Raw genomic sequence first — 23,625 nt, 5'->3', positions numbered from 1 at the left:
CGGAGGAGGGTGGATGTGCTGCAAATGAGATGTTTGAGGACAATATGTGGTGTGAGGTGGTTTGATCGAGTAAGTAATGAAAGGGTAAGAGAGATGTGTGGTAATAAAAAGCGTGTGGTTGAGAGAGCAGAAAAGGGTGGGTTTGTTCACATGGAGAGAATGGGTGAGGAAAGACTGACAAAGAGGATATATGTTTCAGTGGTGGAGGGAACGAGGAGAGGTGGGAGACCAAATTGGAGGTGGAAAGATGGAGTGAAAAAGATTTTGAGTGATCGGGGCCTGAACATAAAGGAGGGTGAAAGGCGTGCAAGGAATAGAGTAAATTGGAACGATGTGGTATACCGGGGTCGACGTGCTGTCAATGGATTGAACCAGGGCATGTGAAGCGTCTGGGGTAAAACATGGAAAGTTTTGTGGGGCCTGGTTGTGGAAAGGGAGCTGTGGTTTCGGTGTATTATACATGACAGCTAGAGACTGAGTGTGAACGAATGTAGCATTTGTTGTCTTTTCCTGGAGCTACCTCGCGCACATGCGGGAGGAGGGGGTTTTCATTTCATGCGTGTCGGGGTGGCGACGGGAATGAATAAGGGCAGACAGTATGAATTATGTACATGTGTATATATGTATATGTCTCTGTGTATATATATATATATATATATATATATATATATATATATATATATATATATATGTATACGTTGAGATTTATAGGTATGTATATTTCCGTGTGTGGACGTGTATGTATATACATGTGTATTTGAGTGGGTTGGGCCATTTTTTCGTGTTTCCTTACGCTACCTCGCTAACACAAAGACAGCGACAAAATATAATATATATATATATATATATATATATATATATATATATATATATATATATATATATATATATTCCTATGAGTCCACGGGGAAAATGAATCATGATAAGGTCCCAAGTGCACTTTCGTGTCATAATCACATCATCATATCGAGTTTCATTTTCCCCGTGGACTCGTAAGAATATACTTGATCACGCGCTAAATTGTGATCCTTTCCAATATATATATATATATATATATATATATATATATATATATATATATATATATATATATATATATATATATATACTCCCCATAAACAGCGATGAAATTCCCCCACTTCCCATTTTCCTCGCGAGTCAAAATTGCTCGGTATTTAATGTCCGGCCGTCGGATATGGCCCATCCCGTGGTGTTGCCATAGCCTGTCTAAAACCATTTCCTGCTCAGTTAGCCATCAACGAACGCTATTTAGATGCCGAAAAGAAAACGGGAGTTTAAAGTCGTGCTGAAAAATAAGAGTATTTTTCTGCCAACTTCCTTTTCACGTACCTTTTTAATTTTGCCATAGAAAATAGGGTACAATAGTCCAGGTCTTTTCCAGGTAAGATTGAATTTCGCCAAAGAAAACGGAGTACAATAGTCAGGTAGAAAGAAAAAAAAAAAGGACCATCTTTTCCAAATCCTTTTCACATAAATGTAATTTTGCCATAGAAAACGGCGTACGAAAGTAAGGTAGTTAGAAAAGAATCATATTTTCAAAAAATATTTTATATATATATATATATATATATATATATTTTATATATATATATATATATATATATATATATATTTTATATATATATATATATATATATATATATATATATATATATATATATATATATATATATATATATTTGGTAAAAAGAGAAGAGGTAGTGAAAGCTTTGCGGAAGATGAAAGCCGGCAAGGCAGCAGGTTTGGATGGTATTGCAGTGGAATTTATTAAAAAAGGGGGTGACTGTATTGTTGACTGGTTGGTAAGGCTATTTAATGTATGTATGACTCATGGTGAGGTGCCTGAGGATTGGCGGAATGCGTGCATAGTGCCATTGTACAAAAGCAAAGGGGATAAGGGTGAGTGCTCAAATTACAGAGGTATAAGTTTGTTGAGTATTCCTGGTAAATTATATGGGAGGGTATTGATTGAGAGGGTGAAGGCATGTACAGAGCATCAGATTGGGGAAGAGCAGTGTGGTTTCAGAAGTGGTAGAGGATGTGTAGATCAGGTGTTTGCTTTGAAGAATGTATGTGAGAAATACTTAGAAAAGCAAATGGATTTGTATGTAGCATTTATGGATCTGGAGAAGGCATATGATAGAGTTGATAGAGATGCTCTGTGGAAGGTATTAAGAATATATGGTGTGGGAGGAAAGTTGTTAGAAGCAGTGAAAAGTTTTTATCGAGGATGTAAGGCATGTGTACGTGTAGGAAGAGAGGAAAGTGATTGGTTCTCAGTGAATGTAGGTTTGCGGCAGGGGTGTGTGATGTCTCCATGGTTGTTTAATTTGTTTATGGATGGGGTTGTTAGGGAGGTAAATGCAAGAGTTTTGGAAAGAGGGGCAAGTATGAAGTCAGTTGGGGATGAGAGAGCTTGGGAAGTGAGTCAGTTGTTGTTCGCTGATGATACAGCGCTGGTGGCTGATTCATGTGAGAAACTGCAGAAGCTGGTGACTGAGTTTGGTAAAGTGTGTGGAAGAAGAAAGTTAAGAGTAAATGTGAATAAGAGCAAGGTTATTAGGTACAGTAGGGTTGAGGGTCAAGTCAATTGGAAGGTGAGTTTGAATGGAGAAAAACTGGAGGAAGTGAAGTGTTTTAGATATCTGGGAGTGGATCTGGCAGCGGATGGAACCATGGAAGCGGAAGTGGATCATAGGGTGGGGGAGGGGGCGAAAATTTGGGGGGCCTTGAAGAATGTGTGGAAGTCGAGAACATTATCTCGGAAAGCAAAAATGGGTATGTTTGAAGGAATAGTGGTTCCAACAATGTTGTATGGTTGCGAGGCGTGGGCTATGGATAGAGTTGTGCGCAGGAGGATGGATGTGCTGGAAATGAGATGTTTGAGGACAATGTGTGGTGTGAGGTGGTTTGATCGAGTGAGTAACGTAAGGGTAAGAGAGATGTGTGGAAATAAAAAGAGCGTGGTTGAGAGAGCAGAAGAGGGTGTTTTGAAGTGGTTTGGGCACATGGAGAGAATGAGTGAGGAAAGACTGACCAAGAGGATATATGTGTCGGAGGTGGAGGGAACGAGGAGAAGAGGGAGACCAAATTGGAGGTGGAAAGATGGAGTGAAAAAGATTTTGTGTGATCGGGGCCTGAACATGCAGGAGGGTGAAAGGAGGGCAAGGAATAGAGTGAATTGGAGCGATGTGGTATACCGGGGTTGACGTGCTGTCAGTGGATTGAAGCAAGGCATGTGAAGCGTCTGGGGTAAACCATGGAAAACTGTGTAGGTATGTATATTTGCGTGTGTGGACGTATGTATATACATGTGTATGGGGGGGGGGGGGCCATTTCTTTCGTCTGTTTCCTTGCGCTACCTCGCAAACGCGGGAGACAGCGACAAAGTATAATAAATAAAAAAAAAAAAAAATATATATATATATATATATATATATATATATATATATATATATATATATATATATATATATATATATACATATATTATATATATATATATATATATATATATATATATATATATATATATATATATATATATATATCTTTTCTTTTAAACTATTCGCCATTTCACGCGTTAGCGAGGTAGCGTTAAGAACAGAGGACTGGGCCTTTTTTGGAATATCCTCACCTGGCCCCCTCTGTTCCTTCTTTTGGAAAATAGAAAAAAAAAAACGAGAGGGGAGGATTTCCAGCCCCCCGCTCCCTCCCCTTTTAGTCGCCTTCTACGACACCCAGGGAATACGTGGGAAGTATTCTTAATCCCCTATCCCCAGGGATAATATATATATATATATATATATATATATATATATATATATATATATATATATATATATATATATATATTTTTCTTTTCTTTTAAACTATTCGCCATTTCCCGCATTAGCGAGGTAGCGTTAAGAACAGAGGACTGGGCCTTTGAGGGAATACCCTCACCAGGCCCAATTCTCTGTTCCTTCTTTTGGAAAATTAAAAAAAAAACGAGAGAGGAGGATTTCCAGCCCCCCGCTCCCTCCCCTTTTAGTCGCCTTCTACGACACGCAGGGAATACGTGGGAAGTATTCTTAATCCCCTATCCCCAGGGATAATATATATATATATATTTATTTATTTTGCTTTGTTGCTGTCTCCCGCGTTAGTGAGGGAGCGCAAGGAAACAGACGAAAGAATGGCCCAACCCACCCACACACACATGTATATACATACACGTCCACACACGCAAATATATATAGGTATGTATATGTGCGTGTGTGGACGTGTATGTGGGTGGGCCGGGCCACTCCTTCGTCTGCTTCCCCGCGCTACCTCGCCAATGCATATATATATATATATATATATATATATATATATATATATATATATATATTTTTTTTTTTCAAACTATTCGCCATTTCCCGCGTTAGCGAGGTAGCGTTAAGAACAGAGAACTGGGCCACTGAGGGAATATCCTCACCTGGCCCCCTTCTCTGTTCCTTCTTTTGGAAAATTAAAAAAAATTGAGAGGGGAGGATTTCCAGCCCCCCGCTCCCTCCCCTTTTAGTCGCCTTCTACGACACGCAGGGAATACGTGGGAAGTATTCTTTCTCCCCTATCCCCAGGGATATATATATATATATATATATATATATATATATATATATATATATATATATATATATATATATATATATGCCTTGACGAGGTCGTATTGTGCTCAAGGGTCGTACTTTCGTACTTAGGGGGTCGTGCCATCGTGCTTAAGGGGTCGTAGTGTCGTGATCTAGGGTCGTACCTTCGTGTTCAAGGGTCGTACCCTCGTGACCTAGGATCGTACCCTCGTGTTCAAGGGTCGTACCCTCGTGTTCAAGGGTCGTACCCTCGTGATCTAGGGTCGTACCCTCGTATTCAGGGGTCGTGACCTCGTATTCAAGGGTCGTACCGTTGTGCTCAATGTGGTCGTACCGTCGTTATGGTGGGCCGTTTTCAAGGGTCGTACCTTCGTGCTTGAGTCGTACAGTCGTGGTCGAGGGTCGTACTGTCGTGCTCAAGGGTCGTACCGTCATACTCTAAGGTTGCACCGTCGTGCTCAAGGGTCGTATCGTCGTGCTTAAGAGTCGCACAGTCTTGCTAGAGGGTCGTACCGTTGTGCTTAAAGGTCGTACCTTCGTGCTTAAGAGTCGTACCCTCGTGTTATAGAGTCGTACCGTCGTGCTCAAGGGTCATGCTTAAGAGTCGTAAGGGTCGTACTGTCGTGCTCAATGGTCGCACCGTCGTTCTCAAGGGTCGTACCGTCGTGCTCAAGGGTCGCACCGTCGTTCTCAAGGGTCGTACCGTCGTGCTCAAGGGACGTGCCTAAGAGTCGTACCGTCGTGCTCAAGGGTCGCACGGTCGTGCTCAAGGGTCGCACCGTCGTGCTCAAGGGTCGTACCGCCGTGCTCAAGGGTCGCACCGTCGTTCTCAAGGGTCGTACCGTCGTGCTCAAGGGTCGTACCGTCGTGCTCAAGGGTCGTACCGTCGTGCTCAAGGGTCGCACCGTCGTTCTCAAGGGTCGTACCGTCGTGCTCAAGGGTCATGCTTAAGAGTCGTACCGTCGTGCTCAAGGGTCGCACCGTCGTGCTCAAGGGTCGTACTGTCGTGCTCAAGGGTCGTACCGTCGTGCTCAAGGGTCGTACCGTCGTGCTCAAGGGTCGTACCGTCGTGCTCAAGGGTCGCACCGTCGTTCTCAAGGGTCGTACCGTCGTGCTCAAGGGTCATGCTTAAGAGTCGTACCGTCGTGCTCAAGGGTCGCACCGTCGTGCTCAAGGGTCGTACTGTCGTCTCAAGGGTCGTACCGTCGTGCTCAAGGGTCATACCGTCGTTCTCAAGGGTCGTACTGTCGTGCTCAAGGGTCGTACCGTCGTGCTCAAGGGTCGTACCGTCGTGCTCAAGGGTCGTACCGTCGTGCTCAAGGGTCGTACTGTCGTGCTCAAGGGTTGCACCGTCGTTCTCAAGGGTCGTACCGTCGTGCTCAAGGGACGTGCCTAAGAGTCGTACCGTCGTGCTCAAGGGTCGCACGGTCGTGCTCAAGGGTCGTACTGTCGTCTCAAGGGTCGTACCGTCGTGCTCAATGGTCGTACTGTCGTACTTGAATTATGACTCCTTAAATCATAACTGATAATTGAATTATTATTAATACTTAGATTATGATATAACCATCAGTTTATCGTAACTTCATTATCACCTCTGCCCTATTTATCGTCTGCCACACCTATTTACTGAGCTCCCCATTATACCACAGTCTCCCAATTTGGCTTTAATTCCCAGTCTCCCATCACCAGCTCTAATTGCCGACTACCCTATTTACGGTCTTCCCCCCCCATTTACTGCCACCCCCCCCCCCCCTCTCTCCTCTATTTAGTATACCCGCCATTTACCGCCCCTTCATTAATTGTCTTCCCCATTTATCGTCTCCTATTTACTACCTTCCCATTAACCGTCCATCAGTGAACTCTCTCCCCCATTTACCGTCTCCTACACTGTATTCACCGTCTCCATTTGTCCCCATTTGTCGTCGTCTCACAATTACCGTTCCCCCCATTTTCTGTCTCCCTATTTACCGTCTCCACCCGGACCCTCCGTTTTCTTCCCTGCCGCCCAGAAAACAGTTTTTTTTAGTCTTTTTTTTTTTTTTCCTTCTTGACAGGCAATTTTTCCCATGTTTTTTTACGGCGTTTGAGCCTTCTCATCTCCGGCAATTTCCGATCTCTCTCTCTCTCTCTCTCTCTCTCTCTCTCTCTCTCTCTCTCTCTCTCTCTCTCTCTCTCTCTCTCTCTCTCTCTCTCTCTCTCTCTCCTCCACCCAGTAGTAACATACTCAAACGACCACACACACACACATACACCACCCTACAGCCACTACCACACACACTCCACCCACAACCACACACTCCAACCACCACTGCAACACTACCTCCACCCACAACCACACACACTCCAACCACCACTGCAATACTTCCACCCAACACTACCTCCACCCACAACCACACACTCTCCAACCACCACTGCAACACTTCCACCTAACACCACCTCCACCCACTACCACACACACTCCAACCACCACTGCAACACTTCCACCCAACACTACCTCCACCCACAACCACACACTCCAACCACCACTGCAACACTTCCACCCAACACTACCTCCACCCACAACTACACACATCCATGCACCACTACAACACCTCCACCCGCCACCACACACTTCAATCATCACCACACACTACACCGTACCCACCACCACTGCAAAAACATACTCCACCTACCACCACACACTCACACATCCCGTCTACCACACACACACACACACACACACACACACACACACACACACACACGTAACACTTAACACCATACCTACCACCACCACAGCCACCATCACCATCACAGCTACCAACACCACCACAGCCACCACCACCACCACAGCCACCACCACCACCACAGCCACCATCACCACAGCCACCACCACCACCACAGCCACCACCACCACCACAGCCACCATCACCACAGCCACCACCACCACCACAGCCACCACCACCACCACAGCCACCATCACCACAGCCACTACCACCACCACAGCCACCATCACCACCACAGCTACCACCACCACCACCACAGCCACCACCACCACCACAGCCACCACCACCACCACAGCCACCACCACCACCACAGCCACCATCACCACAGCCACCACCACCACCACAGCCACCACCACCACCACAGCCACCATCAACACAGCCACCACCACCACCACAGCCACCACCACCACCACAGCCACCACCACCACCACAGCCACCACCACCACCACAGCCACCACCACCACCACAGCTACCACCACCACCACCACCACAGCCACCACCACCACCACAGCCACCACCACCACAGCCAGCACAGCCACCATCACCACCACAGCTACCAACACCACCACCACCACAGCCACCATCACCACCACAGCTACCACCACCACCACCACCACAGCCACCACCACCACCACAGCCACCACCACCACAGCCAGCACAGCCACCATCACCACCACAGCTACCAACACCACCACCACCACAGCCACCATCACCACCACAGCTACCACCACCACCACCACAGCCACCATCACCACTACAGCTACCACCACCACCACAGCCACCATCACCACCACAGCCATCACCACCACCACCATCACCACCACAGCCTTCACCACCACCACAGCCACCATCACCACCACAGCCACCACCATCACCACCGCCACCACAGATACCACCACCACCACCGCCACCATCACAGCCCCAACAGATGGCTCCCCCTTCACACCTGCCACTGGTGCCATACATCAAAAGCCCACCTGTATCCCGTCTTATTAATTGAAACCCAGCAAGTGTTGGGTCTGGGGCCAAGACCGTGGCATCCCTCACCTGGACACATAATAACGTCTCTTTTATCGTCGAACTCTTTAGAATTTCTTACCCCATCCCTCGTGGCTTTTTTTTTTAAACATATTTTTTCATATATATATATATATATATATATATATATATATATATATATATATATATATATATATATATATATATATTTTTTTTTTTTTTTTTTTTTTTTTCTTTGTCGCTGTCTCCCGCGTTTGCGAGGTAGCGCAAGGAAACAGACGAAAGAAATGGCCCCACCCCCCCCCCCCATACACATGTATATACATACGTCCACACACGCAAATATACATACCTACACAGCTTTCCATGGTTTACCCCAGACGCTTCACATGCCCTGATTTAATCCACTGACAGCACGTCAACCCCGGTATACCACATCGATCCAATTCACTCTATTCCTTGCCCTCCTTTCACCTTCCTGCATGTTCAGGCCCCGATCACACAAAATCTTTTTCACTCCATCTTTCCACCTCCAATTTGGTTTCCCACTTCTCCTCGTTCCCTCCACCTCCGACACATATATCCTCTTGGTCAATCTTTCCTCACTCATTCTCTCCATGTGCCCAAACCATTTCAAAGCACCCTCTTCTGCCCTCTCAACCACGCTCTTTTTATTTCCACACATCTCTCTTACCTTTACGTTACTTACTCGATCAAACCACCTCACACCACACATTGTCCTCAAACATCTCATTTCCAGCACATCCATCCTCCTGCGCACAAGTCTATCCATAGCCCACGCCTCGCAACCATACAACATTGTTGGAACCACTATTCCTTCAAACATACCCATTTTTGCTTTCCGAGATAATGTTCTCGACTTCCACACATTCTTCAAGGCTCCCAGGATTTTCGCCCCCCTCCCCTACCCTATGATCCACTTCCGCTTCCATGGTTCCATCCGCTGCCAGATCCACTCCCAGATATCTAAAACACTTTACTTCCTCCAATTTTTCTCCATTCAAACTTACCTCCCAATTGACTTGACCCTCAACCCTACTGTACCTAATAACCTTGCTCTTATTCACATTTACTCTTAACTTTCTTCTTTCACACACTTTACCAAACTCAGTCACCAGCTTCTGCAGTTTCTCACATGAATCAGCCACCAGCGCTGTATCATCAGCGAACAACAACTGACTCACTTCCCAAGCTCTCTCATCCCCAACAGACTTCATACTTGCCCCTCTTTCCAAAACTCTTGCATTCACCTCCCTAACAAACCCATCCATAAACAAATTAAACAACCATGGAGACATCACACACCCCTGCCGCAAACCTACATTCACTGAGAACCAATCACTTTCCTCTCTTCCTACACGTACACATGCCTTACATCCTCGATAAAAAAATTTCACTGCTTTTAACAACTTGCCTCCCACACCATATATTCTTAATACCTTCCACAGAGCATCTCTATCAACTCTATCATATGCCTTCTCCAGATCCAAAAATGCTACATACAAATCCATTTGCTTTTCTAAGTATTTCTCACATACATTCTTCAAAGCAAACACCTGATCCACACATCCTCTACCACTTCTGAAACCACACTGCTCTTCCCCAATCTGATTCTCTGTACATGCCTTCACCCTCTCAATCAATACCCTCCCATATAATTTACCAGGAATACTCAACAAACTTATACCTCTGTAATTTGAGCACTCACTCTTATCCCCTTTGCCTTTGTACAATGGCACTATGCACTCATTCCGCCAATCCTCAGGCACCTCACCATGAGTCATACATACATTAAATAACCTTACCAACCAGTCAACAATACAGTCACCCCCTTTTTTAATAAATTCCACTGCAAGTATGAAGTCTGTTGGGGATGAGAGAGCTTGGGAAGTGAGTCAGTTGTTGTTCGCTGATGATACAGCGCTGGTGGCTGATTCATGTGAGAAACTGCAGAAGCTGGTGACTGAGTTTGGTAAAGTGTGTGGAAGAAGAAAGTTAAGAGTAAATGTGATTAAGAGCAAGGTTATTAGGTACAGTAGGGTTGAGGGTCAAGTCAATTGGGAGGTGAGTTTGAATGGAGAAAAACTGGAGGAAGTGAAGTGTTTTAGATATCTGGGAGTGGATCTGGCAGCGGATGGAACCATAGAAGCGGAAGTGGATCATAGGGTGGGGGAGGGGGCGAAAATTCTGGGAGCCTTGAAGAATGTGTGGAAGTCGAGAACATTATCTCGGAAAGCAAAAATGGGTATGTTTGAAGGAATAGTGGTTCCAACAATGTTGTATGGTTGCGAGGCGTGGGCTATGGATAGAGTTGTGCGCAGGAGGATGGATGTGCTGGAAATGAGATGTTTGAGGACAATGTGTGGTGTGAGGTGGTTTGATCGAGTGAGTAACGTAAGGGTAAGAGAGATGTGTGGAAATAAAAAGAGCGTGGTTGAGAGAGCAGAAGAGGGTGTTTTGAAGTGGTTTGGGCACATGGAGAGAATGAGTGAGGAAAGATTGACCAAGAGGATATATGTGTCGGAGGTGGAGGGAACGAGGAGAAGAGGGAGACCAAATTGGAGGTGGAAAGATGGAGTGAAAAAGATTTTGTGTGATCGGGGCCTGAACATGCAGGAGGGTGAAAGTATGGCAAGGAATAGAGTGAATTGGAGCGATGTGGTATACCGGGGTTGACGTGCTGTCAGTGGATTGAATCAAGGCATGTGAAGCGTCTGGGGTAAACCATGGAAAGCTGTGTAGGTATGTATATTTGCGTGTGTGGACGTATGTATATACATGTGTATGGGGGGGGGGGGGTTGGGCCATTTCTTTCGTCTGTTTCCCTGCGCTACCTCGCAAACGCGGGAGACAGCGACAAAGTATAATAAAAAAAATATAAATATATATATATATATATATATATATATATATATATATATATATATATATATATATATATATATATATATATATTATTATTATAACGCTACCTCGCTGACGCGGGAAATGGCGAATAGTTTGAAAGAAAAGAAAGAAATATTATATTATATTGTATATGTTTTATTTATTATACTTAGTCGCTGTCTCCCGCGTTAGCGAGGTAGCGCACGGAAACAGACGAAAGAATGGCCCAACCCACCCACATACACATGTATATACATACACGCCCACACACGCACATATGCATACATATAAATTTCAACGTATACATGCATATACATACACAGACATATACATATATACACTTGTACATTTCTATACTTGCTGCCTCCATCCATTCTCGTCGCCACCCCGCCACACGTGAAATCTAGGCATCTGTTCGTATATTCTCTTTCACGTGAGTCGTTGCATATGTATGCGCTTTCTGTGAATGTTCCCGTGCATTTTACTTTTATATGTTTTCCACCCACGGCACGACATTGTATATTTTTGTAGTACGCAGCTGCCCGCTGTTGAGTTCAAAAATAATAGACGGAAATAAAGATGAATACGATATACCGTCGAACAGGAAATGTTCACTCCGTGGAGTACACTCTCTCTCTCTCTCTCTCTCTCTCTCTCTCTCTCTCTCTGGTTCCATGAGTTTAAAACTACTTTAAAAGTTCTTAAAGACCGAACTATTCTAGATTGAATTGCCAGAATACTTGTAGCCCATAGATAACTACAGTCTCTTTAGTTTCCCCTTCGTCCTTTTATCAGTACCCGTTTTCTTTTCCATTTTCGTCATTTTCTATTAGAAATTGAAAAATACGAAGGAGAAAAAAAAATTGGGTCACCCCAGCCTGAGCCTTCGAGGAAGTATGAACACTCCTCCCTTGGCTCTTTCGTCTGTTCCGTTTACGACACGCAGGGCACACGAAAGTAAAATTCTTTCTACCCTACCTAACTAACTCAGGGATAAGAAAAATTATGAATTACGACATACAACTGGAATTATGATTCTGGGAAAAGAAAACCTATTTGTACTTATAGAAATCCCTTTCCCTAACAGCGTACGATACCTTATCTAGGGTTAAGATTACGTTATCCCATAGCCACCACCATCAAGCAACAAACGCATTTTTTTTTTTCATAAAACTCCTACAAAAATTTTGTTTCACCTGGACTTGTACAACAAAGTTTCCTGTAGTGTATTAATTTGATATTCCACTGGATTCTTCTGTTCATAGAACGGCAAGAGGAAAAATGTATATATATATATATATATATATATATATATATATATATATATATATATATATTTTTTTTTTTTTTTTTTTTTTTTTTTTTATACTTTGTCGCTGTCTCCCGCGTTTGCGAGGTAGCGCAAGGAAACAGACGAAAGAAATGGCCCCCCCCCCATACACATGTACATACACACGTCCACACACGCAAATATACATACCTACACAGCTTTCCATGGTTTACCCCAGACGCTTCACATGCCTTGCTTCAATCCACTGACAGCACGTCAACCCCTGTATACCACATGACTCCAATTCACTCTATTTCTTGCCCTCCTTTCACCCTCCTGCATGTTCAGGCCCCGATCACACAAAATCTTTTTCACTCCATCTTTCCACCTCCAATTTGGTCTCCCTCTTCTCCTCGTTCCCTCCACCTCCGACACATATATCCTCTTGGTCAATCTCTCCTCACTCATTCTCTCCATGTGCCCAAACCATTTCAAAACACCCTCTTCTGCTCTCTCAACCACGCTCTTTTTATTTCCACACATATATATATATATATATATATATATATATATATATATATATATATATATATATATATATATATGGCCACACGCGAAATATGACCCATGTGTTTGGAACACGAGAACTGACCGGCATTTGTTTTTGTCTATACTTCAGTGAAACAGTATCACACAAAGTGGACTTTCTCTTCACAGGCAGACTGAAACTGGATTTATGTTCCTGATACACTACCAGTACGCTGTTGAGTGTTATATAAACCATATACAGTCTCTGAACTCATAAGACTTGCTTGAAATTATCTACGTTATACCCACTACAACGGGGAAGATAAATTATATAAGTTTCGGATAGAGCACGTTCACTTACACGACACTTTACATGTTCGTAGGAATGATATTATTAGAACATCATACTTCATACGAGCATTGTAATATCTTGGGGATATATATATATATATATATATATATATATATATATATATATATATATATATATATATATATATATTTCCAAACTTCGCCATTTCCCGAGTTAGCGAGGTAGCGTTAAGAACAGAGGACTGGGCCTTTGAGGGAATATCCTCACCTGGCTCACCTGGCCCTCTTCTCTGTTCCATCTTTTGAAAAATTAAAAAAAACGAGAGGGGAGGATTTCCAGCCCCCCGCTCCCTTCCCTTTTAGTCGCCTTCTACGACACGCAGGGAATACGTGGGAAGTATTCTTTCTCCCCTATTCCCAGGGATAATATATATATATATATATATATATATATATATATATATATATATATATATATATATATATATATATATAATTCTCTTACCAGCCTCTCAAGTAATTAGTATATGTTGCATTAATAATACCCAGAACTTAGCAACAGTAATGATGATTGTCGTGATAGTATTATTAATTAGGAGAATTGGCTAGTTTAATGCAGACGAGTTCAACCATGATATAATGTGGTGCTAATATGTCATCATTTTATAATGCTTACGTTAGTGTTCATCCTCTTCAAAACTCTGATCACTTCGCTCCAGTACTATGATTTGATAAGTTCGTAATCGACCCTGAGATGTTAAGTTTATAATCGACCCTGAGATGTTAAGTTTATAATCGACCCTGAGATGTTAAGTTTATAATCGACCCTGAGATGTTAAGTTTATAATCGACCCTGAGATGTTAAGTTTATAATCGACCCTGAGATGTTAAGTTTATAATCGACCCTGAGATGTTAAGTTTATAATCGACCCTGAGATGTTAAGTTTATAATCGACCCTGAGATGTTAAGTTTATAATCGACCCTGAGATGTTAAGTTTATAATCGTCCGTGAGATGTTAAGTTTATAATCCACCCTGAGATGTTAAGTTTATAATCGACCCTGAGATGTTAAGTTTATAATCGACCCTGAGATGTTAAGTTTATAATCGACCCTGAGATGTTAAGTTTATAATCGACCCTGAGATGTTAAGTTTATAATCGACCCTGAGATGTTAAGTTTATAATCGACCCTGAGATGTTAAGTTTATAATCGACCCTGAGATGTTAAGTTTATAATCGACCCTGAGATGTTAAGTTTATAATCGACCCTGAGATGTTAAGTTTATAATCGACCCTGAGATGTTAAGTTTATAATCGACCCTGAGATGTTAAGTTTATAATCGACCCTGAGATGTTAAGTTTATAATCGACCCTGAGAAGAAAAGTTTATAATCGACCCTGAGATGTTAAGTTTATAATCGACCCTGAGATGTTAAGTTTATAATCGACCCTGAGAAGAAAAGTTTATAATCGACCCTGAGATGTTAAGTGTATAATCGACCCTGAGATGTTAAGTTTATAATCGACCCTGAGATGTTAAGTTTATAATCGACCCTGAGAAGAAAAGTTTATAATCGACCCTGAGATGTTAAGTGTATAATCGACCCTGAGATGTAAAGTGTATAATCGACCCTGAGAAGTAAAGTTTGCAATCGACCCTGAGAAGAAAAGTATATAATCGACCCTGAGAAGAAGATGTATTCGACCTTGAGAAGTAAAGTTTATAATCGACCTTGATAAGAATCGTCATCATTGACACTTCTTTTGACATAACTTTGATTTACAAAGTGATTACATTTAGGCTAGCTTAATATAAGCTTAAACCCCTTTAATCATTCGACTTTGTGAATATTAGTTGTGTTTTATTGTGGGGGGGGAGACTTGAAGTCTCGTGTATGCGTCTGTGTGTGTGTGTGTGTGTGTGTGTGTGTGTGTGTGTGTGTGTGTGTGTGTGTGTGGTGATTCCTCAAGACTAAGCCTGCTTTAGGCTTATCTGTGACGGCCAATTCATGGGGTACCATTATTGGCACAGGTCGTGTGTGTGTTCTCGGAGTGCCATTATTGGCACAGGTCGTGTGTGTGTTCTCATGGTGCCATTATTGGCACAGGTCGTGTGTGTGTTCTCATGGTGCCATTATTGGCACAGGTCGGGTGTGTGTTCTCGTGGTGCCATTATTGGCACAGGTCGTGTGTGTGTTCTCGTGGTGCCATTATTGGCACAGGTTGTGTGTGTGTTCTCGGAGTGCCATTATTGGCACAGGTCGTGTGTGTTCTCGTGGTGCCATTATTGGCACAGGTCGGGTGTGTGTTCTCGTGGTGCCATTATTGGCACAGGTCGTGTGTGTGTTCTCGTGGTGCCATTATTGGCACAGGTCGGGTGTGTGTTCTCGGAGTGCCATTATTGGCACAGGTCGGGTGTGTGTTCTCGGAGTGCCATTATCGGCACAGGTCGGGTGTGTGTTCTCATGGTGCCATTATTGGCACAGGTCGGGTGTGTGTTCTCATGGTGCCATTATTGGCACAGGTCGGGTGTGTGTTCTCGTGGTGCCATTATTGGCACAGGTCGGGTGTGTGTTCTCATGGTGCCATTATTGGCACAGGTCGGGTGTGTGTTCTCGTGGTGCCATTATTGGCACAGGTCGGGTGTGTGTTCTCATGGTGCCATTATTGGCACAGGTCGGATGTGTGTTCTCGTGGTGCCATTATTGGCACAGGTTGTGTGTGTGTTCTCGGAGTGCCATTATTGGCACAGGTCGTGTGTGTTCTCGTGGTGCCATTATTGGCACAGGTCGGGTGTGTGTTCTCGTGGTGCCATTATTGGCACAGGTCGTGTGTGTGTTCTCGTGGTGCCATTATTGGCACAGGTCGGGTGTGTGTTCTCGGAGTGCCATTATTGGCACAGGTCGGGTGTGTGTTCTCGGAGTGCCATTATTGGCACAGGTCGGATGTGTGTTCTCGGAGTGCCATTATTGGCACAGGTCGGATGTGTGTTCTCGGAGTGCCATTATTGGCACAGGTTGTGTGTGTGTTCTCGGAGTGCCATTATTGGCACAGGTCGTGTGTGTGTTCTCGGAGTGCCATTATTGGCACAGGTCGGGTGTGTGTTCTCGTGGTGCCATTATTGGCACAGGTCGTGTGTGTGTTCTCGGAGTGCCATTATTGGCACAGGTCGGATGTGTGTTCTCGTGGTGCCATTATTGGCACAGGTCGGGTGTGTGTTCTCGGAGTGCCATTATTGGCACAGGTCGGATGTGTGTTCTCGGAGTGCCATTATTGGCACGGGTCGGCCCATGTGTGACTATATGATCTTGGAACTTCTCTTGTTCGTATAAACTTTTCGTAACTACGATTAGTAAAATTCGTATTATATATCAGGAAATAAAACTTACAAAAAAAAAGATGTTCAGTTTTGTTTAGTCTTCAAAATCAGTGGATGATTTCTTCTATCTAGAGCATCCAACCATTACCCATTTTCTGTTCTGAAATCGGTCTGATTGGTTGACTGGGTAGTTAGGTTTATCAACTACCAAGGTTATTACGGAATTCAACATCAGTATATGATGGTGCGCGTTCATATGCACTTTATATATATATATATATATATATATATATATATATATATATATATATATATATATATATATATATATATTTATATTTATATTTTTTTATTTTGCTTTGTCGCTGTGTCCCGCGTTTGCGAGGTAGCGCAAGGAAACAGACGAAAGAAATGGCCCAACCCACCCCCATACACATGTATATACACACACGTCCACACACGCAAATATACATGCCTATACATCTCAATGTACACATATATATACACACACAGACACATACATATATACCCATACACACAATTCACACTGTCTGCCTTTATTCATTCTCATCGCCACCTCGCCACACATGGAATACCATCCCCCTCCCCCCTCATGTGTGCGTGGTAGCGCTAGGAAAAGACAACAAAGGCCTCATTCGTTCACACTCAGTCTCTAGCTGTCATGCAATAATGCCCGAAACCACAGCTCCCTTTCCACATCCAGGCCCCACACAGCTTTCCATGGTTTACCCCAGACGCTTCACATGCCCTGATTCAATCCACTGACAGCACGTCAACCCCGGTATACCACATCGATCCAATTCACTCTATTCCTTGCCCACCTTTCACCCTCCTGCATGTTCAGGCCCCGATCACTCAAAATCTTTTTCACTCCATCTTTCCACCTCCACTTCTCCTCGTTCCCTCCACCTCCGACACATATATCCTCTTGGTCAATCTTTCCTCACTCATTCTTTCCATGTGCCCAAACCATTTCAAAACACCCTCTGCTGCTCTCTCAACCACGCTCTTTTTATTTCCACATCTCTCTTACCCTTACATTACTTACTCGATCAAACCACCTCACACCACACATTGTCCTCAAACATCTCATTTCCAGCACATCCATCCTCCTGCGCACAACTCTATCCATAGCCCACGCCTCGCAACCATACAACATTGTTGGAACCATATATATATATATATATATATATATATATATATATATATATATATATATATATATATATATATATATGAGAGAGAGAGAGAGCCTTTCAAAATCTTGACTAGATAAAGATGACAAAATTAATGAATTACAGGTATTTTTTGACCCCTGATTGTTAGACGCATCTATTTTCAAAAATAACCTTATAAGATTATTTTACATTTTAGCATAGGACTTTGAGAAAAAGAATATCATATAAACCGTTATTTATTTAAGTTTGTGTAAAGAGAAAATGGGCCGTGCAATAACCCTCGCTTTCAGCTGGTGTTGTTGGCAAATGGAAAACGTAATCGCATACTTTCGAAAGGAAAATTGAAGCGCAAAACTTCGGAAACAAATATGATTGTACATCTCGTTTCAACAATATTATCATCTCCCTTCTCACGTGAAGATATATTTCCTCCAAGATCTGCTTCAGTTCACCACAAAATCATTTCCTTTGAGTTGGGGGATGACAACGCCTCTGTGATTCGGGTTTTTTTACAGCAGTTTACATGTCGAGAGCAATACAGGCAGGTCTCAGTATTCAAATTTATGCTACGAAAGCTTTATTTGAAAATTGCTATCACTGGGTGAATAAATGCAAACATTATGGTCTGCTAAACAGCTGTGTGTACACACTTCTCCTTCGCCTTTATTACTTTGTTGATGAGCATAAGTGAGAAAGTATTTTCGAAGGGGAAACTTAAGTATTGCTTTTCGTTTTGATATATTTTATGGATGTCTGTCTCAAAGGAGACAGCAGATATTTTCTGTCTATTTTCGAACATCATTTTAGGTTAGACGCTGCATTTAAAGTTGCTCAACACGGGTTTGCTTTCCTGTTTGATGTGACGTTCCTTAAACGTCCGGTTGTCTGCTTGGTTAAACATGTAGTGAAGAGTATGTAGGTCTCTGTGTTTTCGACGTAGTGCTGTGAATATATTTTATGGTGCTGGAAACGTCGCAGGCAAGTGGATGCCCTGATTCTGACCATTTCATATATCTTTCTTTCTTTCATACTATTCGCCATTTCCCGCATTAGCGAGGTAGCGTTAAGAACAGAGGACTGGGCCTTTGAGGGAATATCCTCACCTAGCCCCCTTCTCTGTTTCTTCTTTTGGAAAATTGAAAAAAGAAAAAATGGTGAGAGGGGAGGATTTCCAGCCCCCCCGCTCCCTCCCCTTTTAGTCGCCTTCTACGACACGCAGGGAACACGTGGGAAGTATTCTTTCTCCCCTATCCTCAGGGATATTATATATATATATATATATATATATATATATATATATATATATATATATATATATATATATGTGTGTGTGTGTGTGTGTGTGTGTGTGTGTGACCACCTAAAACAGGTACCTGTTTTACCGACAAGCCCCGAGGGGAAGGTGAACATCTGAGTTGGATATGGGCCACCATCTGAACCCAGGATTCGAAACTGGGCTGGCTTGTGTGTGAGGTTGATGGTCAGCCACGCTAAACACTCTACCACGTAGTGGATTACATCTTCCGAAACCAATCGACAGAACATTGATATTACAGGAATATATTTGAGACCTTTTGGTAAGGAAAAGCATAAGAAGACACTACTAGACTAACCATGACAGACGTAAGATCAGGAGGGAAACAGTACCAGGCAGCACAGAACCCACTGTGGGCTGCCTGCCAGAGTATCTTTTCCAGTGCTTGGAAGTCTTTCTCTTATGACCATCATGAAACGATTCAGCTCATCCGGCAGGAGGTAGCGCACTGCGCTGCCTCACTTATGTTGTGTTGCTTCTTCTGTTTGGCCTGTGGCGTCTCGCTGAGTATCACAGAAAACGGTTATGAGGGGGGACTCGCCACCGCTGGAGATTCAAGCGCGCAGGATGTTAAAAATCAGGTCCTCCTGCTGGAAAAGAGTGCCGTGGATGAGCTGTGGTCTGCCGCCTCCGACCTCCAGGAGGAAGACTGGAAGGCTTTGGCCCAGGAGACACTCAGGAAGGTGAACGTGGAGTCGGCCGTGCTCCAGGGCTTTGAACCCGAGGAAGTGGAGGAGCCAGTTGACTGGGGCTTCATGAACAGCTTTGTGTACATGCTCACCGTCACCACCTCCATTGGTTAGTGAACTCGCTCAGGTTCTCGCTGTTGTGAGGAAAGTAATGCATGTTGTCCTCATCAGCTAATGAAAGGGACTCAGTGAAAGGTGACCACATAGTCTATACTGATGTAAGTATTTCCAATGTTCTTTTCGTATATATGCCTTCCTTTAGGATATATATATATATATATATATATATATATATATATATATATATATATATATATATTATTCGAATAGTTATTAAGCTCTTAGGGGCGATCATAGCCTATCAATTGTGCTCCCGCTTGCCAAGCAGGGGTCCCGGGTTCGATCCTGTATGTTGGAGGTTTGTATATTATATGGAAGTGCGCACTCATATGCACAGTATTCGTGTATATATATATATATATATATATATATATATATATATATATATATATATATATATATATATACGATCTGTATCGTATGATTTGTTTTGTATTGTGTTGGTATATATGCGTAGCGCGCACATATTCATACATGTATACCACAAGCCATATCATTTTTCAATGGCAAACATACTCTTCAAGAAGAACTTCACATACTGATTGGTTGGTGGTTAAGCTTTAAGCGTATCAACTACCCGGGTCATTAAGGCCGTTGATAACAAGCTGCTACATCCACCAACCGAAAAAAAAAAAAAGATATAAAGAAATCTTGAATACCGTCACGTGTTAAGGATAACTGTGACATAATGTATCTCTCTCTCACTACGCATATGGCCATTGTTCGTACCCGTTCGCTACAGTGAAAAGAAAAGATGAATACAGTTAGCCAAAGTCATGAAAGACGAGAATAGAAAAATATTTAGTGAACGTAAAACTATGTAATTGTCTCGTTTATGCTACGTAGAAAATGGTGACGAATTTTTATTCGTGTAAAATACAGTAATATATTTTTTTTCTTTAGTTACCCCATCCTACTTTGTATCACTGGAAAGAGATGTGTTCTCTCTTGAATAATATTGATCCCAAGTTTATTGAAACCTTTGACCTATACGGAGTCATTTTGACCCCTAATATTCGTTGTTGCCCGATAACATGGTATCTATGACCCTAAATGTAGTTTTGTTATAACTTTGTTATAACTTTTGTCATAACTTCATCGTATTCAGAGGAAAATTCGGTAATATACTCGCCCCACAAAAAAGTTTTAACACTGGGCAATTGCAAGAGGTACCGTTTTCTATATGAAAAGATACGTAAGCCTGTTTCAGTTTTGTCGAGCGGACGAGTTCATTGCGTTATATTAATGATATACAACTTATTTCATTATAATTAATAAGAAATATGTAGAAATAAACAAATTTCATTATAATTAATAAGAAATTTGTAGAAATTAAGTATTTGTTGGTCTGATCTTCAATACATTTTCTTTAAGAAAGGATGAACTCTATATTGTCACATTTGTTCTGAAAGTTTGATTTTGTCTAAGTAAATCGATTTAGTGGTGATACATGTGGAAATGGAGGACAGTTTTGTGAAATGGATAGATAACATGTCTTCCCTACGATTCATCTTTTTTTTTTCTCCCCAATTTTATATTTTCTGATTTACTTTACTGTAGTATGTACTGGTTGTATTGACGCCAATATGTTGCTAGGGTGTAATAGAAATCTTGTATCAATGTTATTTCACCTTTGCCAATGTATAGTGACGTGTATATGTCTCAGTTTTCAGCTAACACCATTATATGACTCTCTCTCTCTCTCTCTCTCTCTCTCTCTCTCTCTCTCTCTCTCTCTCTCTCTCTATATATATATATATATATATATATATATATATATATATATATATATATATATATATATATATTTCTTTCATACTATTCGCCATTTCCCGCGTTAGCGAGGTAGCATTAAGAACAGAGGACTGGGCCTTTGAGGGAGTATCCTCACCTGGCCCCCTTCTCTGTTCCTTCTTTTAGAAAAATAAACAAAAAAAAAAAAAACGAGAGGGGAGGATTTCCAGCCCCCCGCTCCCTCTCCTTTTAGTCGCCTTCTACGACACGCAGGGAATACGTGGGAAGTATTCTTTCTCCCCTATTCCCAGGGATTATGTATATATATATGTATATATATATATATATATATATATATATATATATATATATATATATATATATATATGAAGAACAGAAGACCATAATCTATCGTGATAGATTATGGTCTTCTGTTCTTCAGCTTCATCCTGTGTTTAACATACCATTGACCCTTGTTGTTCGCCTTCAGGTTACGGGCACATCTCCCCGCGGACCAACGCAGGCAAGGCCCTCACCATCGTCTACGCCATCCTTGGCATCCCCATCTTCCTCATCCTGATGGCCGACTTCGGCAAGCTCTTCACCCGCCTCCTCAAATCCCTGTTCGTCTTCGTCAGGAAGCTGTACCGAACCGCCACGTGCAGGAGGGTCAGAAAAACGCGCGCCGTGCAGTCTGTGAAGGTAAGCGGAGGCGCTGGAAGATAATGGGTGTGTAGGGAAGGAGAGGGAGGGAGCGTTGGTTGAACTTTTGATCTGGTAGACTACCTTAGTGCCAGGCCTGTGCAGGAGTGAGGGACTGAGGGTCATTGATGTGTGTCGGCTCTCGACAATGTGTTTTGTCAGGCCAAGGAGGGGTAGCTTTGTAGGTAAGAGGGGCGACAGGCCTTTGAGTATAGGGATGATTTAAGGTCAAGATATGGATTTATTGACAGTGAGGAAGAGTGTTACGTAATGTAGTGTCGGTGGCTTGTGGCAGTGTCCAGTGCTCTTGACTTGGGTGACCCCTTATGATTGGTTGTTCGATCCTTAAGCTCGACGGAGCGACCCTTTGAGCACGACGGTAGGTAGGACTCTTGAGCACAACGGTACGATCGTTGAACACGACGGTACGACGCTTGGCTATGATGGTGTAGTATTGGACGGGTCAAGTCAAAGGTTACGTACACCACAATACCTAAGTGTTGTACCGTCGTGATCAAAGACCGTACCGTCGTGATCAAGGACCGTACCGTCGTGATCAAGGATCGTACCGTCGTGATCAAGGATCGTACCGTCGTGATCAAAGACGGTACCGTCGTGATCAAGGACGGTACCGTCGTGATCAAAGATGGTACCGTCGTGATCAAGGACGGTACCGTCGTGATCAAAGACGGTACCGTCGTGATCAAAGACCGTACCGTCGTGATCAAAGACGGTACCGTCGTGATCAAAGACGGTACCGTCGTGATCAAAGACGGTACCGTCGTGATCAAAGACGGTACCGTCGTGATCAAGGACCTTACCATCTTGACCAAAGACCGTACCACCTTCCTGAGGGAGGATACGAACCAACGTTCCTCTAAACGCCTTCTGTCGGTAAGTTAGACTTGGTATCTAGCGTGGCTTTATATCAACACCTAACCTCACCTAACCCCAACAATACAGTCATGCATAGACTTTAAGAGACGTTGACCAGTGAACACCACTCCTCCTCCACCTCAATCATAGAGTTTTAATCACTTACCAACACCTCGGCTCTTCTTCAGCAGAGAGAGAGAATCTTGACCAAGAAAACAGTGTTCTCTCTCGAATGTCTCCTCACCTTAGCGC

The 23,625-nt window shown here is 42.9% G+C and overlaps 1 protein-coding gene across 5 annotated transcripts in view; it reads left to right on the top strand.

The window, feature by feature from the left end:
* LOC139759059 (TWiK family of potassium channels protein 18-like) overlaps positions 1–23,625 on the top strand; it is a 209,150-nt gene that overhangs the window by 155,495 nt on the left and 30,030 nt on the right. For all 5 annotated transcript variants that reach the window (XR_011714990.1, XM_071680979.1, XM_071680980.1 and 2 more), the window contains one exon: positions 22,286–22,497. Coding sequence is in view for 4 of the 5 variants with exons in the window: in XM_071680979.1 (XP_071537080.1) it covers positions 22,286–22,497 (212 nt within the window). In the remaining variant the exon portion in view is untranslated. The remainder of the gene's footprint in view (positions 1–22,285; positions 22,498–23,625) is intronic.

The sequence above is a fragment of the Panulirus ornatus genome, chromosome 32 (assembly GCF_036320965.1).
Source record: "Panulirus ornatus isolate Po-2019 chromosome 32, ASM3632096v1, whole genome shotgun sequence".
In the NCBI taxonomy this organism is placed as follows: domain Eukaryota; kingdom Metazoa; phylum Arthropoda; class Malacostraca; order Decapoda; family Palinuridae; genus Panulirus; species Panulirus ornatus.
Note: the sequence above shows the minus strand (reverse complement) of the source record. Positions and strands in the feature narration are given on the sequence as shown.